Below are 14,059 nucleotides of genomic sequence, written 5' to 3'. Positions count from 1 at the left end.
TACAAGATTTACAACATTCTAGTTCATCGTAGTAGAACGTCAAATGCGTCAAATCATATCGTTCATATCGATGGTGATCTGCACCATCGATCGATTGGTGCAGGTGTTGCAACGTCAGTCTACCAATCTGAATGTCACGAGTTGGAGTATAGTCAAACGTTCTTTTTTATCCTAACCTTGACCCCTGAATACAGGTAGATGACAAACAGGTAAAACCGCTTTATATAGTTATAAGATTTTGTTGTTTCGCCTTATTGTAGACATACAAAATATTGGTTATTAGTTTTATTCTGCAGAATAGATTTTTCTGTTTGGACAAAATAAGCAAATCATTGTAGATGAACATCGAAGATGTGCGCTCCCCGGCATTGTCTATAAAACCAGTGAGATTAATCAGAAAAAGAATAAATGTGGTTGATGCAAACCAATAATTCTGCAGTTACGGTACAACCCACCAATTAAAAGAGTTAAGTTAAGTTTTTCCTTTTTGCCAAACGGGTGAGTTTGGAAAGATCTTGGAACGGAATTAGGCAATTTATATGTATTTTACTGTTCTTATAATGTAAATTCCCTATAGCGTAAACGTTCCTGGAACGGATTATTTACATTGTAGGATCGTCTACTGTAATCAGCTCCACACTAACAATAGAAATCCTAGAGAAGTTTAATAAATGAGCATTTCTAAGTTTCTATTAGCTGGAAAGATGTGATTGGATGCTTACTGGCCAATCACATGACAGTTTATGCAAACTGTTGCCAATGAAATTAGTTTAACTGAACCTATGCACAGTTTAACTGAGTAAGGGTACTGAACATATAGGACTTACTTTCTGACTAAGGTGGTCAAATCTTCACAACTACCAGTGGTTCCTCTTTCTCCTCTTCTTGGCCTTCGTCTCAGAGGAAGTGCGAGAACATTTGTACCTGAGAGCCAATAACTTTATTTGAAAAATGAGGAGACTAGGTGCACACAGATTTATTAAAATGAACACCCAACAGTGATACTTTGGAGTTGTCACTCTAATATCTTTAAATATATGTATTACAGTCAGGCTAATTATGCCTTCAGTTCTAGCTTGCTTTTTACCGCTATAAGACACAAAAGTTTTTTTTGAAAATAGCTATTAAAGTATTATTCCAGTGTAGAGTGTCGCTATTAAAAGCTGAATGTCATGAGTTCGAGTCCCATACACAGCAATCTTTATGAAGAATGTTAATTACTGCATGTGATATTTTCTCAGTGCAACGGTATCAAACAAGATTAAAAAACAATCAGTTTTTTGAAGTACAGTATATATACACTGTAGATGGCACTGTATATATACACTGTAGATGGCACTGTATATATACACTGTAGATGGCACTGTATATATACACTGTAGATGGCACTGTATATATACACTGTAGATGGCACTGTATATATACACTGTAGATGGCACTGTATATATACACTGTAGATGGCACTGTATATATACACTGTAGATGGCACTGTATATATACACTGTAGATGGCACTGTATATATACACTGTAGATGGCACTGTATATATACACTGTAGATGGCACTGTATATATACGCTGTAGATGGCACTGTATATATACGCTGTAGATGGCACTGTATATATACGCTGTAGATGGCACTGTATATATACGCTGTAAATGGCACTGTATATATACACTGTAAATGGCACTGTATATATACACTGTAAATGGCACGGTATATACACGCTGTAGATGGTACAGTATATATACACTGTAGATGGCACTGTATATATACACTGTAGATGGCACTGTATATATATGCTGTAGATGGCACTGTATATATACACTGTAGATGGCACTGTATATATACGCTGTAGATGGTACTGTATATATACGCTGTAGATGGCACTGTATATATACGCTGTAGATGGCACTGTATATATACGCTGTAGATGGCACTGTATATATACGCTGTAAATGGCACTGTATATATACACTGTAAATGGCACGGTATATACACGCTGTAGATGGTACAGTATATATACACTGTAGATGGCACTGTATATATACACTGTAGATGGCACTGTATATATATGCTGTAGATGGCACTGTATATATACGCTGTAGATGGTACTGTATAAATACACTGTAGATGGCACTGTATATATACACTGTAGATGGCACTGTATATATACTGTTAATGGCACTGTATACATACACTGTAGATGGCACTGTATATATACGCTGTAGATGGCACTGTATATATATGCTGTAGATGGCACTGTATATATACGCTGTAGATGGCACTGTATATATACGCTGTAAATGGCACTGTATATATACACTGTAAATGGCACGGTATATACACGCTGTAGATGGTACAGTATATATACACTGTAGATGGCACTGTATATATACACTGTAGATGGCACTGTATATATATGCTGTAGATGGCACTGTATATATACGCTGTAGATGGTACTGTATAAATACACTGTAGATGGCACTGTATATATACGCTGTAGATGGCAATGTTCATGCACCTTAGATGTTTTACTTAACAAAAAAGGCCTAGGCCTACTTGTTAACAGTTGAAATTAGCCTACTGCGACAAGATCAATTTGAGTTCATAGAGTGAACCAAACAAAAGATAACATTCCATTTAATAGACTTAACCGGCTAAATATGAATTCTGAAATGTTTGATGAGCAGTTTGGTCTTGACACCATCCTAGGTACAAATATATTCACCCACAGATAGCTGTTTGAGTAAAGCTCCAATTGTTGCTATTTGAAATCTAATCTCGAACAAAAAACACTTAAATCGGGTATTGTAGAATAACGTTTGAATTCTACATATTGGCCAATTGAATTTTTGAACCAACCACTGTTAATCATGTGAGAATAACACCAATGTGACCTTTTACGCGCAGTGCGTCTTAAAAAAATATTCCCCCTTTCCGGTGACTGTTTGTACCTGAGGTTGTGGAGCTAGCATTTGATAGCCTGCAGGCGTCTTCAGGTGGTGTTGGCGCCGGATAGGATGGCAGCTCCATAGCCTCATAGAACGTAGGAGGTGGTGTAGCAAGGCTTACTGAAATCATCATCAGAATACAGATAGTGTATTTATAAGCCAATCAGATATTTAAATATTTTTTAACATTCAATTCAGCAAAATATAAGATTTTAAAACAAGAACTGTAAATAAACAATGTTGGAGTTGTCTGCTCAAGTAATGAGTTGACAACTACGAAATTGGCAAAAACTTTTCAATAGAGCATGACTACAAACAAGGGGTTTTAATTAAAATACAAACTCACCACAAACATTTTTATATTGAAGAAATCAATAATAAACACAAAAACGACATAAGAATACAGACATTGTTACCACATGGTAGCCATAAACCATTGGTATGAGGTTCAAGGAGGTGAAGCGGCGAGCTATTATGTGGAAGGAGGTTGAATTGAGAGCAGAACATTAACACTTTAGAATAATTCCCATGTTTCTAGGTTCGTAAACTTAAATGAAAAATTGGCGGAGTCAAATCTGGTTGAGTTAGCTTGAGACCAGGTGGATTGTAAACAATAAAAGCCAACAATAGCAACATAATATAGCCTTCATACCATACATACCAGTACTTAGCCCGAGGCTCCATAAACTCTTTATAGCTAACAGTGAAAAGCATACATCTATCATTTGAACATATTTCCAAGACACTAGAACTAAATTTTACTCCGGAGTACAAAATGATACACAGGATCCCTTTTAAATACAAATTTTTAAACTTACGACTAAAAATTTTGAAACTTATGTATTTGTTGAGAAAGAATTTCCAACAATATGTCCAAAATTCCTAAAAACATGACAATCTTCGAAGGAATTGTGAAAAAGCTGGTGAAGAATGAAAATATAATAAATAATAATAAACATAATATAATAATAAACGCTAAATAGATTAGGTTACTTACACTGAATTTAGTGTAAGTCACCTAGAGTAACCTATGTTATATATTTTTATCACTTACTCCACCAAACCTGCTGACAATGGTAGATGAAAATAACCCTATGAAAATGATTAAGAATAGTGAACGAGGATAACTCTATGCCTAATGTGATGTTCTTTTTGTCTGTCGTTCATGCGTTAGCCTTTTAGCTTAGTTCATTCCCAATCTATTGCCAGAGCTCACCAACGATAGATATATTAAAGATGGAAAATAAGGATTGCTCTATGAAAATGTTAATCGATGTTGGACAAAGCTAGGTTTATGAAAGTCTCTGACCTATGATGGAAAAGGATAACTTCATGAGAATCTTTGGCACTAGTGATCAAGGATGACTATGAAAATCTGACAAAAATGAATAAGGTTAACTCTATGAAAATCTCCCGCACTGGTGAACAAAGATAACTTTATGAAAATCTTTGGCACTAGTGAACAAGAAGAACTCTATCAAAATGTCAGAAGAAAGTGGTTCAGCACCGTTCTATAAAAACAAGTAATTCTGTAAAAAGGCCACCAATAAAATACTTGTTGGACTCACAAGGAGAGAGGACGGATGATTGGGAGTTAACTCTATATTGAGTGCTATGAGGACGTCTCTCCAAACCATCAAATGACCTTGAAAAGGTCAAAGGAGAAATGGAATGCTCTCTATCCGTTCTTGTCAACGCCAGGTGCTTTGGCTTCTTGTCTGGTGACGAGTTTAGACTCTGCACAGATGAATGCATCTCCATGTATCCCGCTGGCTCCGGAAGAGAAGGTAACGAAAGAGGAACCTCACAAAATGATTTAAATGCTATAAAGTTTGGTTTAAAATGTGAAATTACTTTTAAACAAAATTCTTCTGGTTGAAATAAGAGGCTGACAAATTTACTTTTGAAAATAGACCTTAAAAATGGATGAAATTTAAAAATGGATGAAATTTAAAAATGGATGAAATTTAAAAATGAATGAAATTTAAAAATGGATGAAATTTAAAAATGGACGAAATTTAAAAATGGGTGAAATTTAAAAATGGATGAAATTTTAAAATGGATGAAATTTAAAAATAGATGAAATTTAAAAATGGATGAAATTTAAAAATGGATGAAATTTAAAAATGGATGAAATTTAAAAATGGATGAAATTTAAAAATGGATGAAATTATTCGCCGAGTTAAATTTCGCGAAACTTGTCTTCTCATGCATATTCGTGGACTAAATTATTCGCGGATGAACGCAATCGCGAATAAATTAATCCGTGAAAGCAGCTAGCAGAGTAAAACTTCAGGTGGGTATACCACTTGTTTAGGTTATATTTAGCTAGGAAATTTGTCAATCAAGCTAAGCTATAAAGTTTTGGCTGCAACCAAAGGTCTTCATAAATATTCATCAATTTGGAGGCCTCTGGTAAACCAACAACTTGTGGTAAGTTATGAGTTGTTTAACGTAAAGAACTACAGGAGAGACTTTTGCAATAATGATGCCGTGCCGAAATCCGAATAACTTGTGACAACCTCGAATAATTTTGTAAAGAAGTGTGATGCATCATTGGCAATGGGCTTCTCCAAGTCCCGGCGGTGATCTTAAAAGAGTTTGGAACTCAGCTACGTTTACTAACTCTGCCTAGCGGCTAGTTTTAAATTTGAGGTGGTAGTTATTCTCCCTTGTGTTGAAAATAAAACGACCTATTCGGTAATTATTTGCGGGTTTCATAATTCACGGAATGGGCTGTACGCGAATTATTAAATCCACTGAATAATTTCATCCTGTAGGGTATGTAACACGGTACAACTCTTCAGCAAGACGACAAATATTTTTACTATAATAAGAGCTGTGTCCAGAACTCGAACCCATGACTTATAGAGCTTAGAAGTTAGACACGCTAGAGGCCTGTGCACACTATCGCTCATATCGACGATTAGCTGTGCGCTTGACTGCGACGAGGGGCTGCTATGACGTTATTTTGCAATGAGCGGCCAATATAATCATTGCTAGCGAAGATGCGATGGACTTTTAACATGTTGAACTTGGACACCGGTGATCGCAACTATTAAGGCCCGTGCACACTATCGCTCAAATCAACGTTTAGCTGTGCGATGGACTGCAACGATTACTTGTTTTTACGTCATCACCAACGTACACACTATGAGCGATTAGCTGTAGGTGATCGCTAACCAACAACCAATTAGAAAATACATTGACAAAAGAAATTGACATTGGTGATATCGCAGGTCCTTTTGTTATCTTTTAATTATTTGATTATGCAATTCATCACGAGCGTAGCTCTTCATCATGCTTGAGAATATGAATTGACACTAATCGTCGCAACTGTTGAAATTGGATCCGGATGCGGTCAACAAACAGCCAATAAAGATGCTAACAGTTGTGGGCTGTATATCATTGGTGTAAGGCAGTATAGGGGAGGATATAAGGCAGTGTAACGAAAGACAGGGGCTCTTCTTCATCTTCACATCAGTACATGTGAGTACATTGATTTATACAACAAAAACAACACCTAAAAGTACTAGTAAATAAAAGAAAAACGATCGTTTTCTCCAAATATGGCGGCTTTTTCGTGAACGAGCACATGTGCAAACAACTTGATGACGTCAAAAAAACGATGGATAGTATACACGGAGCTTTTCTCACTTTGTGCACTTGACAATTTCTCACAGCACACTGCATTCCAGGGTACCAGTTTTTACAATATTCGTTTGAACAAAGATTCACGTAATTTTGGTGAGCAATAATGAACCACTACTAAATGACCCACAGTTGCCTGCACTTGTTGAAATTACAGAATTAAAAAGAAGACAACCCTTTCTTTTTAATACTGACAAAAGTAATGGTGATTGCTTGTCATATTATTGTGATAAATATTGCTTAAACTTGCTTAACACACGCTTCAGTTTTAATCATTTCCTGTAAATATGTAAAAAAGTGTGTTCACTGCTAACACAACTTGCCAATGATGTGAAAAGGATGTCGGGAAAGAATGAGCGAGCTAGGCTGAAGTTGATGACATCAGACACAAGTACCAAACACCTTGAGTCTTAAACAAATGTAGTAAATCAGTCAATGCAATGACCCCTATGAAGACTACTGCAGTCAAGCTTTTAAATATGAAATTAATCCGTTTTTATATTTGCTTTGTATGTAAAAAGCGTCATATATCAAAGCAATAATTCTTATAAGAATTATTGCTCTAATTGCATCTAATTCATTCCACAGCTAAAGAGCCTAGCAATAAATGCTTCAGGTAATTATGTATGCATTATAGAAAACTATACAAAATACTTATTTATATGCAAAAAACTAAATCAATAAGGTCATAATCAACAAAAAATTATTTCTTAGCATTTGGCCCTGCCATTAAAAGCAGGCAAACAAAAGCGTAACCGTGGCAACAAAATGAGAACAGTGCATGAGTAGACTTTAGATAAACGGGTTATTCATGCTTTCCTTTCAACTTTCACTCATCAATTTGCATTACTTTCTTTTTCAAATTAACTACGAAACAGCTTTGTGAAATTTAAAAAAATTTATTTTAAAATGTTTGCTCGTGTTTCTATAACTTTTAGTTGCAATTCTAAGGAGTGCATTGACTTTATCCCTTTTTTACCACCAATACCACTCATACTAGCATTTTTGGGGTTCAAAATTAAAAGACTAAAAAAAGTATGACGCAATGTTGAATATTATTTGAATACATTGGAACAAAACTATATGAAGAAGAACTGCATACGTATGGGCTTGTTCACCAGATTGAACCGTTACGAGTAATGTCGGTCTGCATATGTTGGAAACTGCTTTGAATGTAGGTACAACTTATCTGTAACTTTTTATTAGCACCAGTACGATGGTAGTCCTGCGTACCGTGAGAGATCGTCATGCATAATAAGTATGTACAAAATTATTGTTGTCATGCAACAAGGTGGTCGGGTGGCACAGTGGTTAGTGTGACTATTTGCAAAATGAAATATTCAAGTTCAATTCCTATCTCAGGCAATCTTTTTTACTAACAGTCTCAGCTTGGCTTCGGTCGAACACAGCTCTGTTATAGTAAATATAGCTATCATTAATAAAATGATGTTACTCGTTACATGCCAAAAAAATATATATCAGGAATTATTGAGCTAGACAAACATGTTTTAACAGTTAATCTAATAATAATGCAGAGAAGTTGAAATATTGAATTGTAGTAACAGAAAGTCCATAAACTGAAATATATGATGGTGGATGTAGTATGTAAGTGTCGCAAAATACAAAACGGTGTGCGTCATATGTGGAGGAGGATAAAGACAGATACTCTGGGTGAAGTTCAAACTCTGGGCGGAATTTAAAAACCGATAACACAAATGTGGAAATGAGGAAGTTTGAGATAAGGCAATATCTTCACAGATAGTGTGATATGATTGGTGGAAGTGTGGTGAGCTGGAATACATGATCGGTAGTACACAAGTCTTAGTATAGATTTCTGTAAGAGGAATATTCTTTTCTGCTGTCGATATGATAAGAAGGGGAAATAGAGAGCTACAAGTAAACTCAAACAGTTGCTGAACTTAGACTGAGATTCCATACCTCGGTTTTACTCCTCCCCCTTATTCCTTCCTTGGTCCGGTGCCTACCAGGCCTTTTACTATCAGGAAGGGGAGGCTTCTCCACCTTCTGCACTCCAGACAGGGCAGCTTGACCACTTTCTCGTAGAGGGCTTGATAGCTTATGATCTTGGGAGCTAGTACCTGAGGCTACCCAGTCCTGAACATCTGATATCTTACAGTCGGAGAGGCGGTCATCAGAGCACCAGATCTCAGAGGAGTTCCTATCTTGCCCTACATTAAATACGGTGGCACACTATTCAGAAAGGACCATTTTTCGATTACAATCACAGCATGCAAGCAGATACCAGACCTGTTTTATACAAAAATATTGAGCCATAGTTGATGCTGTGAACACCAATTTAAAAAATAATGCAATATCTGATACCATAGATACTTTAATATATTCAAAATGATACAATATAACACAATATTTGATAATACGTAACCAAATTTAATACAGCATATAGATTTAACTAGCTGTGCTACCCAGCGTTGCCCGGGTAATAGAAAAGTCTTTGGACAGAAAATTGATTTGTATTTAACATATAACAACATTTTTCATTCTAACTTTTAAACTACATATTATGAAAAAAGTGTTTTGTCTTAAAACAACGAGAAGTAGTGAGAGTTGCTCGCTATTAGCCTGTGCGCTATCAGCCAGTACGGTTAATAATGTGACCGAACATCTTCTCGTGACGTTATGCTATGACCCATGACGTACGCAAATCTGTTGGATAATTGTTCTCATATACTGACTTATATTGGAGAGGTAGCAATTCAATTTCTGTGGTCTAGTGGATAGTGCGTTGATCTGGTGAACGGCAGGGTCCGAGATTAAACCTTCTTCAGCATGAAATCTTGCACCCAAGATTTTAAGATCTATAGCCGAAATGCTTACTAGTGTTGGACCGGTAAGGAGTTATCTGCTTTTACCGACACCAAGTGATTATGGGTATTCGGAAAACCAATCATTTTCGGTGACAGCTAGTTATCCGGGGCCGGTTTGATATTGGTAATTTGATCGGTTTGATTTGGTAATTGGTTATCCAGAAAGATTTTTGTATTTGACAGGCTACAGCATTACGAGCGACGTGTGCGCGGGACAATCTCCCGCACAATGAGCTGCTTATGAAAGAGCTCATTGGACGTCTCGCCCACAATCGCTATGTAACGGAATGAGAAAGAAATGAAAAAAAATGAAAAAGAAAAATAGTGCGTCAATTGATGTTGTGGTTAATAGCAAAAATGCATCTTTGAGGACTACGCTAATCAAAAAGAATTGCTCAGTGCACATTGGCAATCACAACATTTTTTCTCAGACATTCTAAAAACACAACACATGCGAATTATATTATAACTCTTTCTTCAACGAACATTACCACGCTTACATATAGGTATCTAGTATTATATTACGCCTTACATTGATAAGATTTAAAACGTAATATACGTTTTATATTTTATCAAATATAAAACGTATATTACGTTTTATATTTGATAAAACCCCCGTTTGATATTTGATACGTTTGATATATTTATACGTTTTATATTTGATTTATCCCCCACCTGCGTTATATAAAAATGGGCAGTAGGTAAGCTGAAATTAAACACACACTGAAAACCATTTACCGAACTACTATACCGACAATACCGAACTTTCTTAGATGGCAAAGGATACCGAAGATGGTAAATACCGAGGATACCGACACTGGGAAAACAGATGAAAAAGTGCAAGGATATCCTATTCGGAACTAAATTAAATACTAGCCCAACACTAATGCTTACAAACATACTTTGAGAAATATATATAGATAGAACACACTATAAATATTATATACATTTAACCTAGCAGTCGTAGATTCTTCATAGATTCACTTCGTAGTATTCTTAAAAATAATAATTATAAAAATATTATAGTTCTTATACTATATAGAACTATAATAATATAAAACTCCACTATTGTTTGAAAACATCACTTTGAAAAAATGATACAGGCAGTAACTAAAGTGTTTCGTAAAAGGCCATGTTGCATAGGTTTCGATCTCATGACATTCAGTTAACTAGACCAATACTCTACCACTTGAGCCACTCGACCACATTCCATAGCAAAAAATAATAAGAGTGATGCTCCGTGATGTTAACAAATTCTAGTGTGAGGGAAGAGTTATGACGACATTCAATACGGCTAATTTGATGAGCAAAAGCTGGTACACTTCAAGCAATGCCAGCTCCAGCTCAACTGGTAATCTTAGAAATTTGGTTTTCTGTGTAAATGTGCCATGATCTATCTGAATAAAAACTTAAGAATCTGTCTTCGCATGCATCAGGAAAATTTGTCCTCAGTGACCATGTTTATGGACTTTGTCGTAAAACAATTTGCGTTGAAAGTGAAATCGCTAGCCTTATTGCTAATATATTTTTAACAAAAACATAATAACCAGTAAACGAAACTTTCTCTACCCAAATAGGGCAACTGTCTAACCTTGACCTGCAGTTGCGCTAAACTCATCAGAGAGGAAATTGTTGGCAGAAATTCTTTGCAAGTCTCTTGAATATCTTTGATGTGATTGGCTACAGGCCAGCCTGCCGAGAGAGCAATACTCTTCATATATCTTGTCATCTTTTGACTTAGACTGAGTTCCTTGGACAGCCTGCGTGGTAGGGTTGGATGAGGTTAAACCAAACCATAATATTGTTAAATGTTTAACTAGGTTATAAATTTTAGCCTCAAAATATATAGTCGCACATTTTCTATGGTCATTGCTGAAACGTTTTCTGCATACATTAAAGTATCAAGACCGCATCAAACAAGGAACTACCATTAGCCTGATACGGCTACTAATTATTTCCATGTTGTTGCAATCAAAGTTTTTAACAAAAAACGTAAAGACTTGGAGTTAGAAAGCGGACTTTGATATGAACAGAAACAACAAACGAATCGATTGGTATTGATGTAGCCGAGTGTTATTAGAAAATTTTTGCAGACTCTTTCCTACTGATCACTTGCTATTATGAGTTTGTAACGATTAAGAATGTCAAATAGTGGCAGTCAATTAGAAGTGGCGTTCAATTAAAGGGTGGCGCTCTATTTTTCAACCTTTTTCCTATAGTGGCATTCAAATGGCGGTGGTGTTAAAATACAGGTTTTAGGGTAGGTGCCAATTTTAGGTTATGTAACTCCCTTACCTTAGTCATAAAAACTGAACTATAATTGTTACTACAATAGGAACTGTACCTGTCCATCCATCCAAAGCTACCGTTGAAGGTAAGGACAAAATGTTGCATCATATAGGATTTGAAACTGGGACATAATTTTGGATTATTTCGCATAGACTTAATATCTGTGCTTTATGGACACACCTGACAGTCTCTCACATCACACTGGACTGTCAGGTTGCTAGTAGATAACAAGGGGTAAGATTGAAACATGCCACTCGTTTTTTTAGTTAAAGCCCAGTTAGGTAAACCTTTTTATAGTTAAACTTTTTTAGTTGAACTTTTTTTTTGTTTTTCAGTTTGCCCAGTTAAATCAAATTTAAATAACAAAAGTGAAAAAATGTAAATCACTTTTATTTAAAATACTTAATAGTCCACCTTTGATATGCAGTGATCCAAAGCTTGGTCTATTAGCAGATTCTCTTTATTCCTAGTAAGAAATGAGTAAAGACCTTGACCCATTGGTGCTCTTTTTCCTGCCTCTATTTGGAACTGGTCTGATTGGGAGGCGCCATAAGTCCGTATTGAGTTGAGAGGCCATTGGGCTATTATGCTTCGTGATATCTATAAACAGAAGCCTGCACTATGAACTGGTTTAAACAGACATGGCAGCATTATTATATTAACCTCTCGCTACTTTCACCTTTCGCAGCTTCAGAACTTCTCAGGGTGAAAATATACATCTAAAATTTAAAAATAAATAGATAGAAATAAAAAAATTGGAATTAAAATATATGAATCTTTTTCAAATAATTTTTGCAGCACTTTTCGATTATCACAGGTGACCAACAGGCTCGTCATGATTATCAGACAATGATATGTACTCCTTCGAGCTAAGGTTAAAAAGTTTAACGATTTTTTACGATAAGTTATAAGATATCAGTGCTAAAAGTGACAGCGTTACAATGACAATAAAACAGACGCGTAAGAACAATAGACATAGTTTTATTGAATCCGTGAAGTATATTTGTGAAAATATTTCGATGAATAAGGTTGCAAGAAAGTGTAAACAGAAACCATCTCTCACAACTACATCACATTTGAGCCGTTTTGGAAAGAGAATCCAAACTACGGCGGTCTCGTGTGGCTGCGATTAACTGTTTGTTTTTGAGCTTTTAAGAGCTTGTAATCACATTTCCACGTATTTGGCACCTACAACACAACAGTGTAAGACATGGTGAATCTTTTCATATCAAATAACTGTAATGTGAATTTTGTTGCAAGTCAACCTTTAAGATAAATACAAAGTGACTTAATTAGATATGAGTTTGTTAGTTTTTATTTTGTGAATTTTAAATTTTTGCGAAGACGCCGGTCCAGATTAACCCAAAAGTGAAAGATTACTGTAATTCAATTTAAGACAAATCTCTTCTAATGAAAGCAAAACAGCTAGCTACCATATTGTTAAATATTACTTTATATTTATTTTACATCCATTAAAGTGTGCAAAAATTAAAATAAGAATGACAAGTTGTAAAAAGAACCAAAATAGCAATTGGTAAACATGATGAGAAAAAATTGCAGTGAAATCTCAACCAACTAAAGAACTTAAATTGTTCAGGAAAAAGCAACTCCAATGATTAAAATGTCATGACACTACATTAATACATTATTTTAGTTTTACACGAAATATTAAATACTCAAGTAAGATTACCTTCAATGGTGGGTCAATGTCAATACACACTAGAGCATCAGAGAGACTATCTGGATATAATAGCAGCTTCACAGAGAAACATGTGAATTAATATGAGATTGTCAAGCAAATAGAAATTAAAAGCTCAAACAACTAATTTCAATGTAAAATCGTTCTATGCAAAGGTTTCTATCTGATTGGAAATTTTCTTGATCCCTTAATGATTGCCACGATGCCATGATTGAAGATGGCCATTGCATTAAAACTGTCCTACTCCAAAAGGAATGACCTTCTCAATTTTTTTTCAAATTGTAGTCTTCATATAGTAATTTGTTCGTGTGTAGTTCACATGATGTTAGAATTCTCTGGAACTCCTGAAGCAACTAAACTACGCTGCCAATAGTGACAGCCTTTGAAACTGGATGTATTGAAAGTGCAACAGTACACTGAACCATTCAGTGTAAATGCAGCTCATGCGTGCTGGCTAATTGCCAGGATCCGACCTCGCGCTTAGCGTAACGCTTAGGCTTAGCTTAGCGTGAGTGACGTATTAGTGGCCTGATCGTCTGCTGCTTATTACGTTGGTGAATATAAGTGTATGGCGCCTTACAGTGCCTCGCGTTGCGCGTTCACAACTCGAGTTGTACAACT

General features: G+C 35.7%; 2 protein-coding genes across 4 annotated transcripts in view; one reads left to right on the top strand and one right to left on the bottom strand.

Moving 5' to 3' along the window:
- The window catches only part of LOC137396947 (arylsulfatase B-like), a 258,649-nt gene that overhangs the window by 115,970 nt on the left and 128,620 nt on the right, over positions 1-14,059 (top strand). The window lies entirely within an intron of this gene.
- The window catches only part of LOC137396946 (uncharacterized), a 47,260-nt gene that overhangs the window by 22,429 nt on the left and 10,772 nt on the right, over positions 1-14,059 (bottom strand). For 2 of the 3 annotated variants that reach the window (XM_068083232.1, XM_068083234.1), the window contains 7 exons: positions 12,154-12,339; positions 11,042-11,210; positions 8,543-8,793; positions 4,522-4,756; positions 3,615-3,650; positions 2,957-3,073; positions 828-924 (listed from right to left, as the gene is read on the bottom strand). In XM_068083232.1, the coding sequence (XP_067939333.1) occupies positions 828-924; positions 2,957-3,073; positions 3,615-3,650; positions 4,522-4,756; positions 8,543-8,793; positions 11,042-11,210; positions 12,154-12,339 (1,091 nt within the window). The remainder of the gene's footprint in view (positions 1-827; positions 925-2,956; positions 3,074-3,614; positions 3,651-4,521; positions 4,757-8,542; positions 8,794-11,041; positions 11,211-12,153; positions 12,340-14,059) is intronic. The other variant, XM_068083233.1, reaches the window with a different exon arrangement.

The sequence above is a fragment of the Watersipora subatra genome, chromosome 5 (genome assembly GCF_963576615.1).
Source record: "Watersipora subatra chromosome 5, tzWatSuba1.1, whole genome shotgun sequence".
NCBI lineage: Eukaryota > Metazoa > Bryozoa > Gymnolaemata > Cheilostomatida > Watersiporidae > Watersipora > Watersipora subatra.
Note: the sequence above shows the minus strand (reverse complement) of the source record. Positions and strands in the feature narration are given on the sequence as shown.